Source organism: Euprymna scolopes, chromosome 12 (assembly GCF_053919585.1).
Source record: "Euprymna scolopes isolate OS-2025 chromosome 12, ASM5391958v1, whole genome shotgun sequence".
NCBI classification, from domain to species: Eukaryota; Metazoa; Mollusca; class Cephalopoda; order Sepiida; family Sepiolidae; genus Euprymna; species Euprymna scolopes.
In genome coordinates this window covers 114,126,254-114,151,151 of record NC_136493.1, presented here as the reverse complement: position 1 = coordinate 114,151,151, position 24,898 = coordinate 114,126,254, and the positions used below count along the sequence as shown (strand labels likewise).

Here is a 24,898-nt window from a genome sequence, read left to right as displayed (position 1 = left end):
AATACAAGTGATGCCAGGTCTTCATCGGCCTGAATATCTACCATGTTTGTTATTACTTTGGCAATTGTACGTTTTTGCCTAATCAGAGATTTACATAAATACATCTGACTGGATGAGGAATTGGCAAAGAACATTCACAGGTCATATGAATTGGAAGAAATACTCTGTTCCATTTAAACAAACAATTAAACGATAAAGATACGATGTCTGCATTTGTTTATTAATAAGTCTTTTTACAAAACAAAAACAATATTTTTTTTAAAGATCTAACGGTTAGCTGGGGCGTCTGGCGTTGCTCGGGGGGGGGGGAAAGGAACCTTGGGGTGGTGTAAAAAAAAAAGTGGTAGTAGCGGGGGGTGGGGGAATCAAAACAACAGTAGGCAGCCCGGATGGAGAGAGGTTTAAAAAAAAAAAAAAAAAAAAAAAAAAAAAGTGGTAATAGACAGGTAGGCTCAAACCCTAACCCGAAGGAGAAAAAAAATGTAAAAAAAATGTGACGCCTTAGTCAATGTCTCCATGGCGCAACCGGAAGTTCCAAGCATTGAAATAAAGCGTGGTCAACTCAACCAAGTGAGATAATGACTTTGTGAAAATGCTGATGCAAAAACCAACCCCTCCTTGAAAAAAACTGCCCAGTTGAGGATGAAGGAATGAATGTTTTTGGCCAATTTTTCGATATTTGTTGTCCGAAAGATCGAGCTTGAAAACGATACCAATCTGGACAGTATCCATCGTGTGTGTTGAAAGTTTTTGGCAGATATATACACACACACACACACATTCTGCCTTTTATATATTAGAAAGGCTAGCATGCAACCAACCCCCAGCCCTGAAAAAAAAAAAAAAAAAGCCGCAGTAGGCAGGCTCAAAACTAATGTAAAAGAGGAAAAGGAGGTGAAAAAAGGCTGTCATGGCGACTTACGATGTCACAGCCCTCAAAATAAGATTTTATAAACGTATGTTGAAATTGGGAGGCGTATGACTTGCAAAAATGTGGATGCAAAAACTGACCTCTCCTTACAAAAATCGGCCCAGTTGACCAGAACAGAATTTTGGGGCCAATTTTTGGATATTTTTCATCCGAAGGATTGATCATACTAACAATACCAATTTTGTCATTGTTTGATGCGTCTATCACAAGTTTTTGGCAGACATACAAACACACATTTTCCCATTTATATATTAGACTAGTGGAGGTGCCCGACATTGCCCGGGTGTGTGTAGGTGTTGTAGTAAGGACCCTACCCCTCCAAAAGTGGTGGTAGTAGGGGGGATCCAAAAAAAAAATTGGTAGGCAGGCATGAACCCGTAATGCGAAGAAGGTGCTCCGAGTTGAGAGGTGGTATAGTAAGGAATCTAGGGAGGGGGTTAGGTGTTATAAAAAAAAGTGGTAGTAGCGGGGGTGCTTGGTATTGCCCAGGAACCTCGAGAGGGTGTAAAAAAAAAAAAAAAAAAAAAAAAAAAAAAAAAAAAGTGATAATAGCAAGAGGGAGACCAAAACAACAGTGGTGAGAGGTTTCAAAAAAAAAAAAAAAAAAAAATGGTAGTAGACAGGCAGGCTCAAACCCGTAACCCAAAGGAGAAAAAAAAGGTTAAAAACAAAAAAATGTGATGTGTCTCCATGGTGCAACCAGAAGTCCCAAGCGTTGAAATAAAGCGTAGTCAACCCAAGCGAGATAATGACTTTGCGAAAATATTGATGCAAAAACCAACCCCCTTCTGTTGCCTCTGTTGAAAGTTTTTGTGATTTTGCCTTCTATATATATAAAAGCGAAAATGTGTGCATGTATGTATGTTTGTGTGTCCGCTAAAAACTTTTGACAGACACAACGAAAATTCACAAACTCGGTATCATATTAAAGCTCCATCCTTCGCTTGAAAAATTGGCCAAAAACATTCATTTTTTCACCCCGAAATCAACAAAAATCGTCCCTCGTGACGACGACCGGTTCTACGCATGCGTCAGATGACGACATGACCTGATTTACTTTATATGGTTGAAGAACTGACTAAATTTCATGTACGTCGTGTTAGCTCAGTTGGTTAGCATGCTGGCTCATTATCTAAACGTTTTGGGTTCGAATCGTGGTGTGAGATATCTCTCTTTTTCTTTTTTCTGATTTTTTAAATTTAAATATTGAACCAGTGTTATTTAAGCCATTTTTCACGTTTTTTTTCTGTTTTTTTTTTTTACTTCGTACCCACTAATTTTTAAAATTTTAATATCGAAACAGGTTTATTTAAGCCATTTTTCACATTTTTTTTTTTGGTTTTAACATTCGTTTTTCTGTTTTCTTTTTTCGATTTTTACATTTAACATCGTTCGTTTGCCTTACGTTAGTTTTTTGGGTTTCATTTTTGATGTTTCGATTACCCCCCCCTCGTAAGTTTTAACGTTTGTTTTTATGTTGTTTTTTTTTACTTAGCTTATAATTAACAAACCTGGTCATTGACCTCATTTGCTGAATAGCTATTGCTTACATCATCGTAACGCTCTACAACTTCCGTGCGGGCATCTGTCAATTTGGTTCTTATTTAAATAAATTCAAACATCTTTCAGTAACTCATTCTGGCTGGCAGAACGGTTCATTTTTTTTTCACATTTTATTTTCAAACTTCGCCTCAGGGCTTCGGGTTCGATCCTACCAACTTTGAGTTCATTTTATTTATATAAAGAAGAGAAGATATTTGTCCAAAATTTTCTGTGTATGTCTATTTAGCAGTTTTGCATGGTGCTGAACTCAAATTTAAATATGTTACGGCCTTAGTAACTTCTGGGGCTAAATGGGGGGAGGGGCAAATGATGGACTTAGTCATTTCTTTCACTTAATCGTACACAATGTATACATTTAAAAATAAAAAATATATATATATATATATATATATATATATATATATAATAGACAATGATTGCATGTTTAAGTTTTTTTGTAAGAACAAACATGCAGCCTACGAGAAAATGTCAGCAAAAATTAAGTTTATTCTCGGATTTGTAAAATTTTTTTTTTTAACATCACGTACATCTGCAGTAGGGATAGAAAAAAAAGCTTAATGGCAGACGCTTTATACCAGAATAGTCCGACAACCTTTCCATTTATCCTTACAAAATAAATTAAATTTAAACATATTCTGCCTGTGTTCTTCCAATTCTTGCTACCGTATTTAAAATTATAAAGAATATCATTTTCAAACCCTTTTCCACATTGTCAAGAGCTTTTCAAGATAATAGAAATAAGGCCTTTTTAAGACAAAGCTCAAAATTGAAGGCCTTTTCAAGCCTTTGCGAACCTTGTGTCTATCTCTTACCTTGGTCACCAGTGATAATGCTATATTGGTTAGTAAAGGCAGAAGTCTCCTGAATTTACTTCATCCACTTCCGATTCTAGCAATCACACCAGCATCTGTTCCATCCGATGCTTAAACTTTTGAATAAACCTTAATAGTTTCACCTCTAACAAAGTTCTTACAGATTTTCAATGTCCATTTTCAGAGTTTTACAATGCCTTCTCCAGAAAACAAAATTTGGGATTTGTTTTATAATTCACAGCGATTTGAAAAGTGATCAGAAGTCAAATATAAAACAAATAAATGCTACCATCTATAAATATAAAAGCGAAAATGTGTGTATATATGTATGTTTATTTGTGTGTCCACCAAAATCTTTCGACAGACACAACGAAAAATTACAAACTCGGTATCATATCGAAGCTCCATCCTTCGCTCGAAAAATTGGCCAAAAACGTTCATGACCTGATTTACTTTAAATAATTGAAAAAGTGACTAAATTTTATGTATGTTGCGTTAGGTCAGTTGTTTAGCGCATTGGATTGTTATCTAAACGTTTTGGGTTCGAATCGTGGTGTAAGATGTCTTTTTTTTTTTTTGATTTTTTAAATTTAAATATTGAACCAGTGTTATTTAAGCCATTTTTCACGTAACGTTCGTTTCTGTTTTTTTTTTTTTTTTTTACTTCGCTTATCCACCCCCGACCACACACCTGGGTACCCACCGATTTTTTTAATTTTAATATCGAAACAGACTTATTTAAGCCATTTTTCTTTTTTGTGTTTTCGATTTTTACATTTAACATCGTTCGTTTGCCTTACGTTAGTTTTTTTTTTCGATGTTTTGAAAGTCATCCCCTCTTTTCGATTGACTAGCATTAATTTAAACCTACGTCACTTCCAGTTTGGTGATGGCCACAACAGCAAAGACATCACGTCTTTTTTTCACATTCTTTTCCTCCTTCATAGTACAGGTTCGAGCCTGCCTGCCCGCCTATACCACTTTTTTTTTTGTTCAACATACACCTCCAAACACCTGGGCAACGCCGAGCACCTAGGCTAGTACCCATTAAAAGTTACTTTGCACTCACCTGTATCAATTTTTCAGTGCTTTGATGTAGTTCTAAATGCTTTGCGATTTTTAAAGTTTCACTCAAAATGGCTGCTGTCTTGTCCAACTAAACAGATGAAGGGAGTCAGCTAGTGACCTGAGAGCCATGACCTCTCTTCGCCTTCAAAGCTGCCCAGCATATGATATAGCAAAAAATGTAGGATAAGACAAGCATGCAACATTCCAAGTAAAGAAACATTTTGGAAATAAGTTTCTGAAAATACAACCCGAGACTTTTGGTCGTTTCCTTGGGATGAATCTTTATTGAAGCTTTTGTGGATCCGTGAAACAAGACCCAAAGATGGATGAACGTATGTTTTCCCCTATTGTTTTGTCCCTTTGTATTGTCTGTATTTGTTATACATCCTGTTAAAACATGTTATACACGCATCCACTTGAGAAACATTATTAAACTAGATGATTACAAACACGGACTCTTTTATAAATTAACAGATATACAACCACAACGAACATTACTAGACAATCAATAGAGATGCTGTCATAAATATATACATGTTACCACACTTAGTAGACGGTTATATAGAAATATATACACATAAATATACACCCGCACCCCACTATGAAACAATACATACACTCACCCACTAGACGATCAGACACGTTACCTATACTTTCGTTATATAAACCAGCCATATAACACTTGTCCAGAATTCCCCTGCAGAGAACTCAGATTGATATCAAAAACAAAACTGAAAATAAATATTAGGTTGGTGCAAAAAAAAAAAAAAAAAAAGGTTTTTTATATATAGTTGAACGTCAAAAAACAACATTATTTTTGCACCGACCTTAACCATGTTTCTGTTCAGTTTTAAAACACAAAGGATACCCCCTGCAGGGACAGCAGCGCGTGTAACTGTGAGGCAAGGGTTGCGCAATCCTCAACCACACACAGAAGTGCAGGAGAAGTGCTAGACGACTGGAAACAATACCAAAATAAGCGGAGAGCACATACAGCACCTTAAAGTCCCAAACGGTCACCACTTAGTACTGATCAGGTTCAACGTTGTTTAACTTCAGTGATTCAGAAACCTTATATAAATAAAAAAAGTATATAAATAAAAAAGTATATAAATAAAAAAGTATATAAATAAAAAAGTATATAAATAAAAAAGTATATAAATAAAAAAGCAGTAAAAAAAAAAAAACAATCGAAGAATGAAAACTTTTATTAAGGATTTTTAAGCATCTTCTGGTCAAACGCTTAGTTGTAGAAATCAAAGGAAGTTTACAAAACTAAAAGTCTTGGATTTTAAATACAGATGAAAAATCTCATCAGAGATGTGGAATAAAATCTTAAAGCAGTTTGCATAGAAGGTGAAAATGTCGCAGAACCTTCTGTCGACAAACTTGGACTGAACCTAACCGCAGAGGGCAGGTAAAAAATGGTTTTGTTTTTAAATGAGAGAAGGTAGACATCTTTTTTTCTTTTTAATGTTTTGATGTCCGTATCTATGGTACAAATCCAGGTCAGCAACCCTGCAACATAAAGAAGAAAATTTTTTTTATTTAATTTGCGAACGCATACACGACAGCACTTAAATTTATTTGCTAGAACATTTAAATATTTTAAATTTACAATTACATAACTACGAAAGGATAATGTGTAGACATAACAGCCTAGAACAAAAATGGTCGCTGAGTTCTTAAAATATGTCCAACAAGTATGTTATTATATTGCTAATAACAAAAATTGGTTAATCAGAAGCTAAGTTTGATTTGCAGCTTATAAATGCTATTTAGGTCTAACTTTGAAAATTCGAATGAAGAAAGGAATGCTATTTGTTTCTTGATCTCATTTCCTGCTTGAATCAAGTCCCGCAGTAAATAAAGGATAAGACAAGCTGATAAAAAGGGTTAATTCATCAAGTTATCAAAACTATTCCAATGCCAAACTGTTTATTTTAAATATATATATATATATATATATATATATAAGTAGTAGCATTCGTGTGTGTGTGTGTACAACGCTCCTACAGCCCACATCACTGGATCAATCATGACCAAACCTGGCATGATGATGGTCCTCCACCTAGGAATGGTGGACACCATTTTCCAAGGTAAAAATCAAGGTCATAGCCTATATATATATATATATATATATATATATATATATATATATACTCACTCTTGTGCAACCCACACCACTCTAGCGATTATAACCAAACTTGACATGATGATGGTTTCCGATCTAGGGATGGCGCACACCATTTTTTCAAGGTCAAGATCAAAGGTTAAGACTATATTTGGTGTTGCTCTTCATGAACTCCCCCCACCTAGAAAGAGTGTACACCAAGTTGGGGTTTGCCATGTGATTTCACAAAGTAACCTTATTTTTGATAAGAATGTGTTTGTGATACTAAACAAATGTTAGCTATTTGTGATTCTTTGTAAGCGTTTCAATTTTTATGTGTAACAATAAAAGTGTCAACTTTGATATAATCTATTTGCTTTAAAGTTCATAGTTGGATTTCAGTCACTTCATGAGGTAGTTAAAAATGTGTTTTTTTAAACACCTTAAGCAATAGTTGTTCTTACAAAATACACTTACTGCAAGGGTACACAAGCGTACAGTAAAATCCAGCATGAAACGTGGGTATCTTAGCTGGTATATGATAAAAGTGCACATAATAATAATCATATTTTTTTTTGTGTATATTTATGTTACCATAAAATGATGCCACAACAAATAAGGGTTAAGGAGAAAAAGCACTAGCCAGACCTCTACTGGATGAGTACAAAGAGGACTGGAACCTTGGGGAGTCTTATTGGAGTCAATGATAAGCCACTGTTGTGATAATGCAAATTCATCTGCAAAGGTTATTGAAAGAGAAGGAGAGTACTGGAAATCTGGGGAAACTTGTCACTCAGACTACAGAAAATACCACAAGTTTTCAAAGAGATGATGATGTGACTATTCCTGGTGAGTAAATATATAACTCGCTAAAAAAAAAAAAAAATTTTAGTGATTGTTACAGTGTCAGCAAGTTAACGAAACTTCTAAAAAATCTCAATCGTTTCACTAACCAGATATGCCTGCCTCACATGTGTTCTCATCCATCTACATAAGCTGATTTTTATTTTTAGGTGATTATATGAAAATGTTAGATTATCTTCAACTTTGTTCAGTTTGTGCAAAACTGACATCTGCAAAATAAACTGATTTTATTTCCCATCTTGTGATCGAATTGTATTTTTGAAAATAATCAAACAAAAAAACTTGATAACCCAATTTTTTTTGTTTGTTTCCTTATTGTTTAAAAATACAATTTGATCAAACAAAGAAAAAAAAAAAAAAAAAAAATTTATTTTGCAGCTGACAATTCAAGATAACCGAACGTCACATGATCTGTAATCAAATAACTTGTGCCAAAGTTATTATTGCCAATCTTAATATTTATAAAGCTCTGCAGAAAGTTGTTGAGATGCTTGAAAAAGTCGTAGTCGGTAGGTGAGAGGTCCAGAGAGTATGATGGATGAGGCAGAGTTGTATAGCCCAATTCGTTCAACTTTCGCAGGGTTGGTTTAGCAACGTGCAATCAGGCATTGTAGTGGAGGAGAATTGGGGCTTTTCTGTTGTTTTCGACGTTTCTGATGCATTTCATCCATTTGTTGACAGTACTTCGCCGCCGTAACGGTTTTGTCTGCATTAAAACAAAACTGTAATGGATGAACCTAGTCGAAAACCATTAAACTGTCAGCATGACCTCCTTTTGGTGCAACTCTGGTTTCAGGAGTGTTATAGAGCTTCGTCAGCATCTAACAACTGAGCTGAGCGTCACGGGTTGTCGCAAAGAACCCACCTTTCATTGCATGTCACGGCTTGGTTGAGAAATGGGTCATTCTTGTTGCATAAAAGAAAGGAAGATGAGATTTCATAACGGGGTTTCTTTTGGTTGTCGTTCAATTCATGAGACACCCATTTATCAAGTTATTTTGTCTTCCCAATCTCGCTCAAGTGGTTGGAAATTGTATACGTTACGTCTAATTCAGAAGAAAGTTCTCAAACAGTTGTGCATGGATTGGCTTCGATTAAGGTTCTTAATTGATCGTTGTCATCATCTGATGGCTGACAATTACACTCATCATCTTCAAGACTCTTGTCACTGCCACAAAATTTTTTAAACTACCATTGTGCTGTGCGTTCAATAGTGGTTCCTGAGACAAGCACTTTGTTGATATTGCGAGCTGTTTCAGCAGCTTTTTGGCCTAGCTTGAATTGAAATAAGAAAATTATGCGAATTTGCTTTTTTTTCCATCTTATATTCAACGTTTTGAAAAGATAAAATTGTTGTCAAACGATTGCAATTTAAACAATTACACCAAAAAAACGCTTTTTCATGTATAAAGTAAAAGTATTATAATGAAAACTTATTTGAAAATACATCATTTGAAATCAAAATTAAAAATTCCTCAAAAACCTTCTTGTCAACTTAATATGTATTATTCAAAGGGAATCTATATTCAAGGAAAAACATCATTTGCATATTACATTAAATAAAATCAATTTTAATAATTAGCTCCACGTTATTAGTTTTTTTGTGGCAGTAAAATTGTCTTCATTGTTCTTAGAAATATTATTTAAAGTTGATTTATTTAAGTTATATTTAACTTATTTTCAATTATTATCAAACTACATCAGTTGCCTTTAAAAACAGAAATAAATTTATTTAAGTTGTGAAAATTGATATATTTTATGCCCCCATAAATCCAACATGTGATCCACTTTTAGGAAAATTGTAAGAAGCTAACATACAAGGTGCATCTTGTATAGTAGGAGACTAAACCCTACGCCTGCCAATATGTTTCAACCTGGCAACACCAGGTATATACAGCTAGTAATAAATAAAAACTGGCTAGTCAGAATCAAAGTTCGATTTGTTAGCTCAAATGCTATTTGCATCTGATTAAAAAAAAAAAAAAAAAAAAGCTAAAGATTTTATATGTTAAATATAAAAAAAAAAACTAATATTTTTAACAAAAACACATCCTCTGTAAAAAAATAGTTGAATCAGACGAAAAAAGAAGAATGGTTACCCACCGTTAGTTAAATGATTCAAAATCAATAAGTCCTAAATCAATCACAGATTGATAGGCAAGTGTTTTCTTGTCTTTTTCCTTCACACCCGTCGGACTGTATAAATCGATCTTACATGGAGAACCAGCAATCTGACAGAAAAAGATGAAGGGGAAAAAAAAATGAAGGTGATAAAATATCCAACGATATCAAAAATTAATTTTAGTACTTGTTCAGAATTTTTCCTATGTTAACAAAAATAAGGAAGAATCTGTACAATATATGTACCAGTGGCAGAAAGAAAGAATGTTGTATTCGAAAAATAATCAAGTAGTTTTATTTTTAAATTAGCCGTTAACCAACGTTGCCTAGTTGATGCAGCTCCTCTCCTTTGTAAAAAATTAAAGTACCCCCAACCTCCTCATGTTAAGAACGGTTTTCGGAATAGACAATCCCAACTTCCACATGTTAAGAATGGCTTTCAGAATAGATAAGCCCCAACCGCCTCGTTAAGAACAGCGTTTGAAATAGACACCTCCAACTATTGAAAAGTACTTGTCTGCCAAATTTAAATGAGATTTTCGTAATCAGCAAATTTGAAAATCTATAAAAGTTGTCATGTTAAAGAAAATTGTGGAGGTGGAACTAATGTAAAAATTTATTAAAAAAACAAAAAATCAAAACAAGAAAAAAACAAAGTTATTATCTTCTAATAGTCAGGTATCAGCCAATCAAAATGGGCGGAAATTTAGAAGGGAGAATTTAATCTTTTTGACTTGGGAAATGAAAAGATTGTTATGTGTATGTAATAACCAGTGATGAAAGCAAAATATTGTAGGAAAATATAGAATTTGACCCAGTCTCAACTGGTAGCAGTGGGAGCAGTAAATATTGAAAGTGAAAAATAGGAACTTCTTCCTCGGTAGATGTGGCGATTGTGATGGTGTTGCTCATCAGATGTAATGAAGCATTTTATTATCACAAGTGAATGTGGCAGAAATGGTGTCGTAAGCTACTAAAGATAGAGGATAGACGTATTAAATTTGTATGTGGCATCTGTTGTTGCAAACCTACGGTACTTTGGTCCAGAGAAGGAATTTCTGCCTTCAAAATATTATATATGGAGATAAGAAAATCAAATTTTATGTTTAACCAAGGGGAGATTGTCCTGTAATGCCATTTTGAAAACAGTCTAAAAAAAAAAAAAAAAAACAGAGATATCTTAGCGTGATTCAAACTTGCAATGTTTTTGTTGTAATGCCTACCAATTCTCATTAATCATTTAAAAATTATTTTCTTTATAAAAAGAAAACTACTTGATGAAGTTATGTGATTTTCTTTACGTGATGGGTACGTAAATCATACAGATTATGGTCCGAACATAAGTACCTCCATTGGAAGATCTGTGGAGAGAGACAACTTGACAGAGCAACGAACATCTGGGAACATGAACCACCACTGATAACATCAAATGGAAAAGTGATAGTGTTCTATGACAAAGACATACAGGCGGGCAGAAAGCTATCAAACCAGATATTGTAACAAGCCCAAAAGAACTGCGCTCATTATCAATGTCACAGTCCCAAATGATTTTGGCCTTAATAGAGCTGAACGGGAAAAGATAAAATATCAGGACCTAAAAAATGATCTAAAAAAGACATGGTCTCTGAAAGAAATAAACATTATACCGGTTGTGACGGGAGCAACTGGCTTAATAAAAAAAGAACCTTCAGAAATACTTAGAAACAATCCCTGGAAGACCAAGCTGTAACGAGATACAAATAGCAGCCATAAAGGGGACAGCATCTATTCTTAAAAGAGCCCTCGGATATAAATTTAAATCATAACAGAATCAAGTGTTAGCTCCAGGGGGCAGCCCCTTGATCTCTTAAAACTTACTGAAGTTAAATAAAAAAAAAAAAAGACAACTCTCTTTTCTATAATAGATTTCTTGTGGAATTACTCAGCATTTTATTTCCAAATTAGTAGTGCACAGAAATTCAAAAGGTAAAAAATCAAATATGCGACAAATAAATGTTACCATAGGCAATAAGAGGTACCTGCATCATTTCTGGTGTTTTTAAGTAGTTTTAAATGCTTTTTATTTCAAATATTAACTTGCTTTTAATTCCCAACCAAGATGGCAGTTATCCATTTTTGTTTTTTTTTTGTTTTTTTTGCCCAGCTGGCTAATTTTAAATTATCAAATTTGTTTTTTTTATTCGGGATTTGCCATTAGAGAGTCTCCTCTGTGCAAGGAAAGTATATTTTTAGAGAGGGGAGGGGATAATTTTATTTATGGTGGTCGTCTCCTCTCCTCTTAAAAAAAAAAATTATAAAATTAAATTATAAATGAAAACAAAAATAGATGGAAATTTCAATCTTTATCATGAAATTATCCGAGGTAGTTTTGTGATAAAGGGACGTAAATCTTGTATCCACAATAATACAATTTCAGAAAAATGTATTTCCATTTTATTTTCAATATTTAAAAAAATATTTTAATGGTATTTTTATTAATACTTAAAAAATAATTCAATAGCATTTATTTCGATTTTATTTTGATATTTGAACACAAATTTTTACTTTTTCAAGGCCTTTTTTTTTTAAAGAAATTTTTTAAGACATTTTCCATATTTTCAAGGATTTTTCAAGAAAATAATAGAAATATGGCTTTTTAAAAGCAAAAGTCAAAATTCAAGAACTTTCCAAGTCCATACGAACCATGTTCTTAGGATATTGAGACAATATCAACTTGGTGATCCATTATGGATTTCTTTACTTTTAGCTGGACATACAAACATGCATACATAGACATTTGCCCTTTATATAATAGACTAGCGAGGGGTACCCGGCGTTGCCCGATTGTTTGTAGGTGTGTGTGTGGTGTTAAATAAAAAAGAAACTGGGGGTAAGGATCGAAGCCGAAGCCCTGAGGCAAAGTTTGAAAATAAAATCGGCCAGCCCCAGAATGAAGCATTGTTATAAGCGAATAAGTGAAAGATGTTTGAAAGTCGTCGAGCGTTACAACGATGACGATGTAAGCATTGTTATAAGCGAAGTAAGAAAAGAAAACGTTTTAATTAAACGGGGGGATCAAAACATCGAAAAAAAAACCTAACATAAGGCAAACGAACGATGAAAACAGAAAACGAACACGTGAAAAATGGCTTAAATAAGCCCGTTTCGATATTAAATTTAAAAAATCGGTGGCTACCCGGGTGTTTTTGGGTGTCGCTAAGAATAAGCGAAGTAAAAAAAAAAAAAAAAAGGAAAACGAACGTTACATGAAAAATGGCTTGAATAATACAGGGTTCAATATTTAGATTTAAAAAATCGAAAAAAAATAAAACATTTCACACCACGATTCGAACCCAAAACATTTAGATAATGAACCAAGGCCATAACTACCTGAGCTAAACCGACGCATATGAAATTTGTTCGGTTTTTCAACTATTTAAAGTAAATCAGGTCATGACGTCATCTGACGCATACGTTGTTGACCCCCCCCCCCCGGTCGAAAATTGTCAATTTCGGGGTGAAAAGTTAACGTTTTTCTCTGTTTGCGTCTCTCTCTCTCTCTCTCTCTCTCTCTCTCTCTCTCTCTTTCTATCTCACTTCGTCTTCCTTACTCTAAAGAGTGTTACTAAAAAAGAAAATGGCGTCTGGCTGTTTTTTTTTGTAAAAACTTCGATCGTTAATATTTTTTGTAAGCATATTTTTTTTTTTACTTCACATTTTTGGCTTGTTATTTTTCGTTTAACTATCGTATCTAACTATTTTTAACGTGCTAATAACTTTGGTAACGTTGTCATAGCATAGAAGTTTATAGTTTAGCTTGTGTGAGGGTTAAAAAATTTTTTACCGATAACAACAATGTTTTTAAATTCAGACTGCCATTATAGCTTGCTGACGTCAAGATCACATGACATGACTCAGCGGGTTTTAAATACAATTTGACCCAAAATAAGCGGCCCCGTGTACACTTTATGTAGAAGAGTTGGCGTCCGTATTTTTTGGGGCAGTTATAAATCGATTTAAAAATATGTAATGTTTAACATTAAAATGTCACTTTTTTGCCTCCCCCCCCTGCAGAAAATCGATGAGTTGACGCACTTCTGATGGTCTTTTGGGCTAATTTTTCGTTATTTGTCGTCCGGAGGGTGGGGCTTTAATATGATACCAAGTTTGTGAATTTTTGTTCCGTCGGTCAAAAGTTTTTAGCAGATACACAAACATACATACATGCATGCATTTTCGCTTTTATATATATAGATGACATTTTGGCAAATACTGCTATTAAATAAACAATTTATAATTATCTACAAGGATGGGAACACAAAAAATTCACAAAGAGAAACGCAAAAGATTAGATTGGGATTTGAATCAGTGCTTATGAAGATCGTGTGCTTGTTTATGATGACATTCACCCTGAGTCAGTTGAGCCAGCTTCTTATATCTAGGATGAAGGCTGACAACGCTTGGTGGTTCATCGCTAACTCTAAAAAGAGCAACAGCCAGGATTGATTCTACCAGTGAACAAACACTGCAGATATGTCGATTGATAATCGGTTCTCCGTCTGTTTCCACAGTTTAGAGTTACATTTTCAGTTGCCCACCAGGCAGGGATGTGAGTGGCCAATGACAAAGCAATCTAAAATCTACATGCATTTCTCAACCTGGGAGCCACGGCCTCTCATTAACTTACAAAACTAGGAGGTCATGGTTTTTATTCGTAAACACCTAAAAAAAAATATATATTATTTTTTGAGGTGGGGGTGGGAAGGTAATTTAGCGAAGGTGTTAATCTACAATATCTTGCTTTTTTTAATACTGAAAATATCAATTGGTACATGGTAAAAGAGACAGTAAAGCATTCATCAATAAAGCAGTTTTCTACATCCTCTAGCTTTTTTTTTTTTTACTAAGAAGGGAGCACTGCTTATCAAGGCCTAAAAGCCATTTGAGAACAATGAGTGTAAGCTAGCTAGTGAGACAATACCATGATTATCGGTAATGGCGGAACTTGGTAGTGTTTATGTAAGAGGGCATTATATATTGTACTCAGCTGGGAAGCAGCCCTGTGATATTGTGTTCCACAGACAAGTATTTCTAAGAAATTTATAGATAAGGGAAATTGTTAACAGTTGTTGTAGATTGACGAGTGTCCTCCATGAATATTCTATGGAGGGAGGAGGGCATAATAAAAACTCAATTGAGCACCTATCATGAAAACAACGTTGAATCCTTTGAGCACTTTCAAAGAGAGTGGGTCAAAGCAAAGCAAGACAGTGCAAAGTAACTCTATATTGTTGCCCCATATGGGTTGGTGAATCAACCACTAGCCTCTCATTATTGAACAAAATTCCAGATAAAATTATAAAAGGCAAGACCATTATGGATTTTACTTACCTTAACATCAGCCATTAATTCCTTGTTAATAACTGCAGCAATTATCTCTTGCATTGACTCCGTTGTCCACACAGATCCTTGTTTCTTGGCTGGTTTGACTCCATCCAATATACACCGAAAGGCTTGAGCTGGTAGGGTTAAGAAGTTTGCGCTCAATTTACGAACTCTGCAATAGACAAAAACACGTTCCTGTAAAACTTTAAAATATGATATTACAAATGGGGGAGATTGTAAGAAAAGTGTAAAGGAAAATAAAATAATGTCTCTCATATATGCTATAAAAGTCTTGTTATATGTTTCCTGTGACTGGTCGTCAAATGCGTTTTTCAGTCTATATAAAAAAAAAAAATGCAACCTTCCAAATTCTTGCGTAAGATAAACCTGGCTATTTTATAAACTTAGTTGTTTCCACCACTCCTGTATGACTTGGCTGGCCGGTCGTGTTTAACGGCTTATCAACCTATAAAGGGACATTTAAGTCCTGAAAGTTTTTTAAAAAAAAATAGTTTAGAGCAAATCCTATTTAGAACAATATTGTCTCTGTCCTTTTTTTATTGTTTTCAAACATAAAATGTCGTCACTTTCTTGAAAATGTTTTCAAAAGTAAAATTTTTTAAATCAGGAAGCGAGTATCTTTAGACATGGAAAAAGTGGGGAGAACAAAAAAGAAAAGGGAGGTGCACAATTGTTGTTTTTGATTTTGGCTTTGCAGAACATGATTAAGTTTTGCAAAGAGATTAAAAAAAAAAAAAAAAAAATTATGTTGCACTCGAGACAGGAGGCCGATATCTGATCTGATAGTATCATCTGTATGACTTTGAATCCCATACACTGATTCTGTGTCAGTAACAAAAACCAAGTCACATTTCTTGAATAGCTTTTTTTCTCTTTTTTACAAAGAAAAAAAAACACTTATCAAGGTCCAGAGGCCACTCAAGCATAAGGGTTAATGAGTGTACAGTAATGAATGGGAAAATATCGTAGTAATCGTTAGTAGTAAAAATTTGGTAAATTGGATTACTTAAGGGGGACAGCTCATCAAGAACTTGTTTACATTGGACTTGAAAATGACCATAGTGTAGTCAGTTGGAAAGTAGGAAAACGAAAAAGCGTTCCACAGGCGTGCAGTTCTAAGAAAGAAACTTTGTTCATGGAATCTACATTTAGGTTTAGGCACAGATAAAAAGTGGGGAAAATCATTGATAGTGGTTTCAGAACTTATGACTGCATTCAACAAGGGTCGGTTGAGCCAGCTGCAAGTGAATTTGCCGCATCACAAATTAAGACAGTTCATTCAAGTTTGTCTGCAGCTGACTCCTTAGCATACTTCAGCGATTTGATTGTGGCACACCAAAGATGCGGAAGCTGGTCATAGCTTTCAAGTCAGCTTTAACCATTATGAGCCATATTCTCAGTTAAGCGACACTCTTCTTGCACTATCCCAGTAATAGTGTTGTTGCTATTGCCTTGTGAATTAGGTCAATTGGTGGATGATGAAAAGCGTGCCCAAATAATTGGACTTTTTTGATAAGTATTTCTTCAAGTTTAGTTTTAATTTTAAAATACTGAAAACTGTTTTTTGCCATTGATGTTTTTTTTGGGGGGGGGGATCGCTCTAGACAACACATGCAGCCACTTGATATAAGAAACAAAGAAAAACAAGCCGCGCGAGTGTGCCCCCCCCACCTCTTGTGCTGCATGTGAGATGACCCCACAAAAAATAGTGAAGAAATGATGAATGTGAGAAGTGTGAAGGGCCAACGTTGCCTTCACATTTTCGCTAAGTTTCAGAAAAATCTAATGGATGGGGCTAAAGTTATGGGGTAAAAAGTGTCATTTTTTGCAATTTTGGGGCATTTGTGACCCCTTTTGAGCTCCTGGGAATGCTAAATCCCGGTGAAATGGACAAACGATGCAGCTTCACGCCTTAAGACATGTATATTTGATTGATTGATTGATTGATTGATTGGTTTTACGGCATATCAACCTATGTGGTCATTTAATGCCGGAGTCCTTTTTTTTTTTTTTTAACTTTTTTTATTGGGAGGGGGGGGGGAATGACTTTTTCAGCCTTTTATCCCTTTTTTTATAAAATTGAACTAAGAAATTAAATGTTGTATTTATACATGGATGTGTATATTTGGATGACTTTAAATTTCCTTAAATTTTCTTATATAAATTTACTTTCCTTAGGTATGCTAGAATATTTGCTGAGTTGACCTTTTCAAAAAGGTCTTCCATATTGCTTTCTGTATAATATAATTTTCTAGTTGGGGCAAGGTCATCACACCCAACTAGGATATGTTTTACTGTGAGTGTCTCCTGGCATGGGATGCACTCTGGCGCCGATTCTCCATTTAGTATATAAGAATGAGTAAAGTTGGTGTGCCCTATGCGCAGCCGAGTCAGTATCACATCTTCTCGGCGTGATCTCTTGATGTCCGGACATCATTCCTTAAGTTCAGGTTTGATTGAGTATAATTTGTTGCCCTCTTGCTGACTCCACCGCAGTTGCCATTTTTCCTGTATGTATGCTTTTATCTGGGGTCTAAGATCAGTATGTGGAATCTTAAAATTGTCAGTTGGAAGGTGAGAAGATCTTTTTGCAGCTGTATCTGCCCTGTCATTGCCTTTGACCCCCACATGGCTGGGGATCCAGACAAGAATAATGTTTTTAGTAGTTGAAAGGATATTGATTTTTTCTATTAATTTTGTTGTTAGTGGATTTTCTTGTTTTTGATTTTGTATAGATAATAGGACTGATAGAGAATCTGTGAGAATGATGAAGTTTTTGGTGGTTTCCTCTGAAATTATGTTGAGTGCTAGATCGATAGCTATAGTCTCTGCAGTGAATATAGATGCTTCATTTTGAAGATTTCTCTTCATTGTGGTTTTATGGTACGTTGCTGCACATCCAGTGTGATTGTTGCTTTTAGACCCGTCTGTGTAGATAAAGGTGTAGTCTGAATATTGTAATTTTAAATGTTGAAGTTCGTCGTGGTATTCAATAGGGTTTGTGGTAGATTTGGACTTTTTGTTTAGGTTGAGTTTTATTTCAACTTATTTCATGGTCCATGGGGGTGTTTTAGGCAGTATGAAGTTGTGAATGCTGGAGATTGGAATTTTCGATTCTTCAATGCTTTCCTTCATTCGGAGCCCGAACGTTTTGATAGTTTTTCTTCTCATGTTAAAGAGTTCTTCATATTTAGGATAGAAGGTACATTGGTATGCAGGGTTGTTTGGGCAAGACTTCAGTTTCAGTAAATATTGAAGGGCTAACTTTTCTTGCCTTAGATCTAGTGGGGGTTCGTGTGCTTCCGTGTATAGACTGTTCACGGGGGAAGTTCTGTATGCTCCTAGGGCCAATCTTAGGCCAGTATGGTGAATAGGGTCTAGGCTTTTTATATATGATGTTCGGGTTGATCCATATATGAAACAACCGTAGTCTAGCTTTGAGCGGACTAGTGCTCTGTAAAGTTTAAGGAGTGTTTCCTTGTCTGCACCCCAATCGGTATGTGCTACCACTCTCAAAAGATTTACAGCTTTGTTACATTTTTTTTTCAGATAGTTTATGTGTGGGATGAATGTTAACTTTTTGTCAAATAAAATCCCTAAGAATTTGTACTGGTCAGTAACTGGTATGGGCATTCCTTCCATGGTTAGGACAGGATCATTATGCATGTTCTTTAGTTTGCAGAAATGCATGCATTTCGTTTTTCTTTTGGAGAATCTAAATCCATTCTCTTCCGTCCATCTCATTACTTTGTTTAAGCACAATTGAAGCTTCCTTTCTATTATAGATATATATCTAGATCTACAGCATATTAGGAAGTCATCCACATATAGGGAGCAATCTACCCCAGGGTTAAGGTTTTTTTACAATGTTGTTAATTCGGATACTGAACAGGGTCACTGACAGTATACTCCCTTGAGGTACTCCATTCTCTTGTTCCTTCAAGTCCGAGAGAGCTGTGCCAACCTTTATTCTGAACCGTCTATTTTTAAAAAAAAATTCTGCCTTTTAGTCCAAGCGCCTTCAGATCCCTTGTAACACCGTACTTCCACACAGTATCGTAGGCTTTTTCCATGTCAAAAAACACTGCTGTTAAATGTTCTTTCCTTACAAAGGCTTCTCTGATGAAGGTTTCAAGTCTGACTATGTGGTCTATTGAACTTCGGTTTTTCCTGAATCCTGTTTGAAATTCTGTAATAAGATTCTCTGTTTCCAGGAACCAGATTAGTCTTTTGTTTATAATCCTTTCCATGGTCTTACAAATGCAGCTTGTTAGAGCTATTGGCCTGAAATTCAATGGATCTGAGTCGTTACTTGATTGGGATTGGATGTTTGAGTTTTCAGATTTGGGGATTGGTATTATTGTGGCCTCTTTCCAGGTCTCGGGTACGTTTCCACTGGACCATATAATATTGAAAATTTCAAGTAGGTATTTCATTGAGGCTTCTGGAAGTTTTTTGAGGATTTCATATGGAATTTCATCGGGCCCTGTAGCTGTGTCATGGGATTTGGTTAGCGATTCTTTTAATTCAGGCAAGGTAAGAGGTTGGTTGTATTTTTCAGTATTTTGTGATTTAAATAGAATTTTCTTTTTCTCTTCCTTTTCTCTAATCTTTTTGAATTTCTCTGTTTGTCTGTCACATGATGAAATTTTTGATAAATTATCTGCCAGGTTATTGGAAATGTCTTTTTGATCGGTGTATATTTTGTTGCCTTTAGAGATGTGGGATATTGGTGTACTACTACACTTTCCTTCTATTTTCCTCATCATGTTCCAAACTGTTTTCGCCTTGGTATTCACATTAATTTTGGATATATAATTTCTCCAGGTTGTTCTTTTGGATTCCTTTATGATTCGTCTGGCTTTTGCTCTGTTGTTTTTGAAGAAATCCAGATTTTCGCTTGTTGGATACTTTTCGAATTTTCTCAAGGCAGCTCGTCGAGCTCTGATGGCTTTTCTGCATTCTTTTGTGAACCAAGGTTTGTTGTGATTGTTGGTTTTGGTTGTTTTCGGTATGGTATTATTTGCTATGTTTGTGAGTGTTTTAATGAAGTAGTTCAAATGGTCATCTTCATCATTCTTTTCGATAATTAATTGGTTTTTGCACTGTTCCTGGAAGTCTTCCCAATCCGCTTTATGTAGGTTCCATTTGGGTGTTTTTTGTTCAGTGCTAGTACTTAGACTTTCCAGGATGATTGGGAAATGATCACTCCCACAGGTGTCATTGTGTACTTTCCAGTCATAGTCCATATATATGGAAGGATCACATAAGGTAAGGTCAATGGCGGTGAAAGTACCTGTTGCTGGGTACATATAGGTGTAGTTTTGATTATTAAGAAGGCATAGATTATTTTTATTTATTATGTTTTCTATTTCTTTTCCTTTTTTATTTGTTTCTTTACTTCCCCATATTACATTGTGACTGTTGAGATCTCCTAGTAGAAAAAAGGGTTTAGGGAGTTGTTTTATTAATCGAGTTATCTCAGTTTCGTTGATTGTATCTTTTGGAGGGATGTATATTGAGCAAAGTGTTATAGTTCTATGTAGAGTCACTGAAACTGCAATTGCTTGCAAGTTTGTGTTTATATTTATTTGTCTTTGAGGGACTTCATTCTTCACAAGTATTGATGTGCCTCCAGAAGCTCTGTCCGTATCTTTATTTATGTAGTTGTAAGATGTGTAGTGTTTTATGTTGATGGTATTATTTTCTTTCAGAAAGGTCTCCTGTAGACAGACAAGTGCTGGGCTCATATTTGTTATTAATAATGTGAGTTCATTTTGGTTTGCTTTTATCCCTCTGATATTCCATTGTAATATTTTGTTCATCATTTGGAATTGTGTTCAACTTCCATCGTCTCCAATCCCTCAAATCTATTTTCTGTCGGAGTCCCTGTTCGAGATATAGATCGGGATCTTTCTTTTCCTGTTTTTGTTTGTTTGTTTTTTTTTGTCTGGGGGGATTTTTGATTCTTTTCTGGCTTGTGATGTGTTTGATGGTTGTTCGGTTGTTTTTGTAGAAATGGTTTGTGGTTTTGTTTCTTTTTGTGGTTCAGTAGTGTCTTTACTTAATATTATCCTTGGATTGGTTGCAGACATTGCACTATTCATTTTCCTCATTTCTTCTAATAGTTCTTTCATTTCCTTTATTAGTTTGCTTAGGACATCAATTTTCTTGTCAGTTGTATCCGTTACATGTATATGACCATTTTGATTGTTGATTGGATTAGTTTTTTTTGTTGCATCTGCATATGTTTTAGTTTCGATGATTTTCCTGGCCTCTGGGTAGGATATATTCTTTATATGTTTTAGTTTGGTCACTTCTTTTTCTCTTTTCCATATTTCGCAATATCTAGAGCCAGCGCCATGGTTTCCCAGGCAGTTGGCACACTTGAAATCTTTTCTGCAGTTAATGTGTGGGCCACTTTCTCCACATCTTCCACACACTGGTAATCGTGTGCACCGATCTTGATGGTGTCCAAACTTCTGGCACTTGAAGCATTGGAGGGGGTTTGGAATATAAATTTCTACATTTATTTTCATATATCCGACTTTCACTTCTTTGGGTATGGTGAGGGAATCGAAAGTTAGTATATATGTATTGGTATCGATTTTCTCACCGTTTTTTTTAATTTGAACTCTGCGAACATCTAACACATTCTGTTTCTGTAAGTTTGTCCGGATTTCCTCCAAGGGACAAAGTGCAAGTTCGTGGCTTTTCACTACTCCTTTGCAGGTATTTAGGGTTGGATGTCTGTAGCATTTGACTTTGATGTTTTCAAATAATTTTAGTTTCAATATTTCTTTAGTTTGTTCTTCGTTATGGGTTTCTATTAGTAGGCTGCCGTTAAATTGTTTTTTAATAGACTTTGGTTTTAGAGTTTTAAGATTTTTTTCAATTTTAAAAGGTGATAGTTTGCTCAAAGGAGTTTCCTCCATTGATTCTATTACTACGAATGTTGAGTTCCTTGGTTTTATCGTCTCTTCGTCAGAGCTACTGATGTCAGAGACATCAGAGTGGGTTCTCTTTGGGTGGTTGGGTGGTTTTTGGGAGGAATAAGCCATATATTTTGTTTTCTTTTTTCGTCATCTTTGTTCCCCACCCACCTCGGAGTCCTATTTGGGAAGAGCCTGGAGGGAAACCCATTCGCCCAGCCTCTACAGGGATACAATGATGATATAACCGACTTTGGTGGTATCATAATGATTATCTGTTCTCTCTTGATATTGCTATGGGATCTGTAGCAATCCTGAGGGGTTTACAGCCTCGTCATCGATATTCACACCTAATCGATTGACCCTCAGCCACCGCTTTCCATCATATATTAGGGAGTAGGGTTATTTGTGGGAGAGGGGGGATGTGTTGTATTAGTAGTGGGTTTTTGGAATGGGCAATATATGGTGGGGCTTGGCGTGACTGGCCGATTGGTCGGATCGGGCCTCTCCGACCGCCCGTCTAATCGAAGTAAGGGCCAAAGTAATGTGTTGCGGTGCCTAAACTTCTATGTATCCTGGTTTAGGTTCGCTCAATCACCAGGATCACGTCCTAAGACTTTACGGGTAGCAACCCACGGCTAACTGGTTGCCCCATTGAGGGATTTTTACCCTCTTCAGGGGGACAGTCGGTTTGTTCTCATGCCCTACCGACAGGGCAAAAAAATAAATAAATAGATAATTTAATAGAATATATTTGTTTTCTTTTTCTTTCTTTTTTTGTTGTTTCTTTTCCTTTTTAAAATCTGTTTCTATTTAACCCATAGTTGGGACCCTAACAGGTACTACCACTCCGGGTCAGGGTGGACCTGGGAGCAATGGCAATTAAGAGGTGGCTCCACACTCCCCAAGCCCGTAAGCTGGACCTCACCATCGGATGTAGTTTAAGGTCATATCCAGGACCGGGAGTAAGGTAGGAAAAAATAAAATAAAAAGGGGGGGGGGATAGGCTGTTGTTTTTGTTTTTGGTTTTGCAGAACATAATTAAGTTTTACAAAAAAGATCAGAAAACAAAAAAAACGTCAATGTAGGTGCATTTCGTCTCAGGAAGCCACAGGGCAGCCTGATCTGGTAGCACCAGATGTATATTTGAATTCAGCACCATGGAAAACTACTATATAGGTATGAATATCAAGTTCTTGAGTAATATGAAAAAAGAACTCCAAAAAGGCATGTTTTTTTTAGTCCTAAAAGTCCTAGAAGGATGCAAACCAGAATTTTGCCAGGGTCACCCATATTGAATTTATATTAAGAACAATGGGCTCCACATTTTGGCCAAGTTTCAGGAAAATCTAATGTATGGATCAAACGCTATAGAACAAAAAGTGTCATTTTTGGCCATTTTGGAGCATTTTTGACTTCTTTTGAGCCCCTGGGGATGCTGAATCCCAGTGTAAATGGATAACTGCGCAGTTTCAGGCCTTAACACATGTATATTTGAGTTGATCACCGTGAAAAACCGCTATATAGTCAGACATATCAAGTTTTTGTTGAGAAATATGAAAAAAGAGCCACAAAAAGAGGCGTTTTTAGCACTGAAAGTCCCCGGGGACGTGAACCAGAATTTTGCCAAGGTCACCCATACTGGATTTATATTAAGAACAATGGGTTCCACATTTGGCCAAGTTTAAAAAAATCTAATGGATGGATCAAGAGTTATGGAGCAAAATGTGTCATTTTAGGCCATTTTGAGACATTTTTGACGGCTTTCGAGCCCCTGGGGCACAATGGGAATTTTTGTAAAAAAGATTTTTTTACTGTGCACATCTATTTAATGAAATACAATTTGTGGCAAAATCTCAAGAAAAATTAATGGACGGTTATCTGGCAATAGTCCAGACTAATGGACGCACGGAAGTATGGACGCCACTGAAAACATAGATCACTCTCCGATAAATCGGAGGACCAAAAATACTACTTCACAGTCAAAAACTAGCCAATGATAAGTGTTAGATTTTGACTCGAAAACAGCAATTCTTCATTCTTTGTCAGAAACAGAGATATACAGAAGAGATGATCACAAAACTAAATTTATTATAAATAATGAAAATAAAAAATATTAACGTAATTGTATAGTAAAAAAGTTAGCAATGAAATATATATATATATATATATATATATATATATATATATATATATATATATATATATATTTCCCCTTTATTACTTCAGAATAAGAATCCATATGACCGCCGTTCAACATTTTAATATTGGAATTGTTAAATTAAACCTATTATCAAGTGGATATTTTGATCACGAAAGAACAAAACATCGTTGATAGATAGTTATGTGAAAAATGCAAGACTAACATCTTTTCTTTAATAGAAATCCCTCCAGACAAGGCATGAAGCCACTTGATGTAAGAAGCTAAAAAAAAAAACACCTCAATATCAAAAACTATCCCACAATAAGTGGTTTACAGATAGATTCTGACCTGGAAAGTAGCAATTTTTGCCCTTTTGTCAGAAACATTGCTCACGGAATGGGAGGACTAAAGAACAAAATGAGAAGCGTGAGTTACAAGGCTGTCAGTAAACTAGAGATCTATTTTCTATTCTCTTTTTAGCTTTAATAGGATCTTAAACGATGTTATGATTAAGCCCCAGTTTGGAAGTTTTAATGAGTGTGATGTTAGTTATTAATTGATATTACTCTCAGGTACTTAGAGTGGTAGTACTTTTCAGGATCACAACTAGAGTTATCGCTATGGTATCAGAAAGCTTTCAGCACCGTATAAACTCATACATTCTCTATGAAAAACTTAGACACAATATAAGTTTATTCTATGCAAGAATATCCAGTTTTCTTTCCCCAAACATTTATACATGGAGTTTGATTTAGTTGTTTTGTTTTTATAGCATTTCAACTTTTTTGGGTTATTAAATATCAAATCCAATAATTTATGAAAAAGTTTTTAGGCTTCAAGTTATTTATATCTTCAAATATTTATTCATGGAGTTTGGTTTGGTTGTTTTATAGAGAAAAATTGTATTATTTGGATTCCTCGAACTATTGTTCTCATTTTAAATGTTATTTGCACAATGTTGCAGTT

General features: G+C 35.2%; 1 protein-coding gene across 1 annotated transcript in view; it reads right to left on the bottom strand.

The window, feature by feature from the left end:
• Positions 1-5,567: 5,567 nt before the first annotated feature.
• Positions 5,568-24,898, bottom strand: part of LOC145291462 (RING finger protein 17-like) — a 191,442-nt gene continuing 172,111 nt past the window's right edge. Inside the window, exons 40-42 of the mRNA XM_080137321.1 lie at positions 14,843-15,008; positions 9,455-9,582; positions 5,568-5,892 (exon numbers count right to left, since the gene is read on the bottom strand). Coding sequence (XP_079993447.1) covers positions 9,457-9,582; positions 14,843-15,008 — 292 coding nt within the window. The 3' untranslated portion in view covers positions 5,568-5,892; positions 9,455-9,456. The remainder of the gene's footprint in view (positions 5,893-9,454; positions 9,583-14,842; positions 15,009-24,898) is intronic.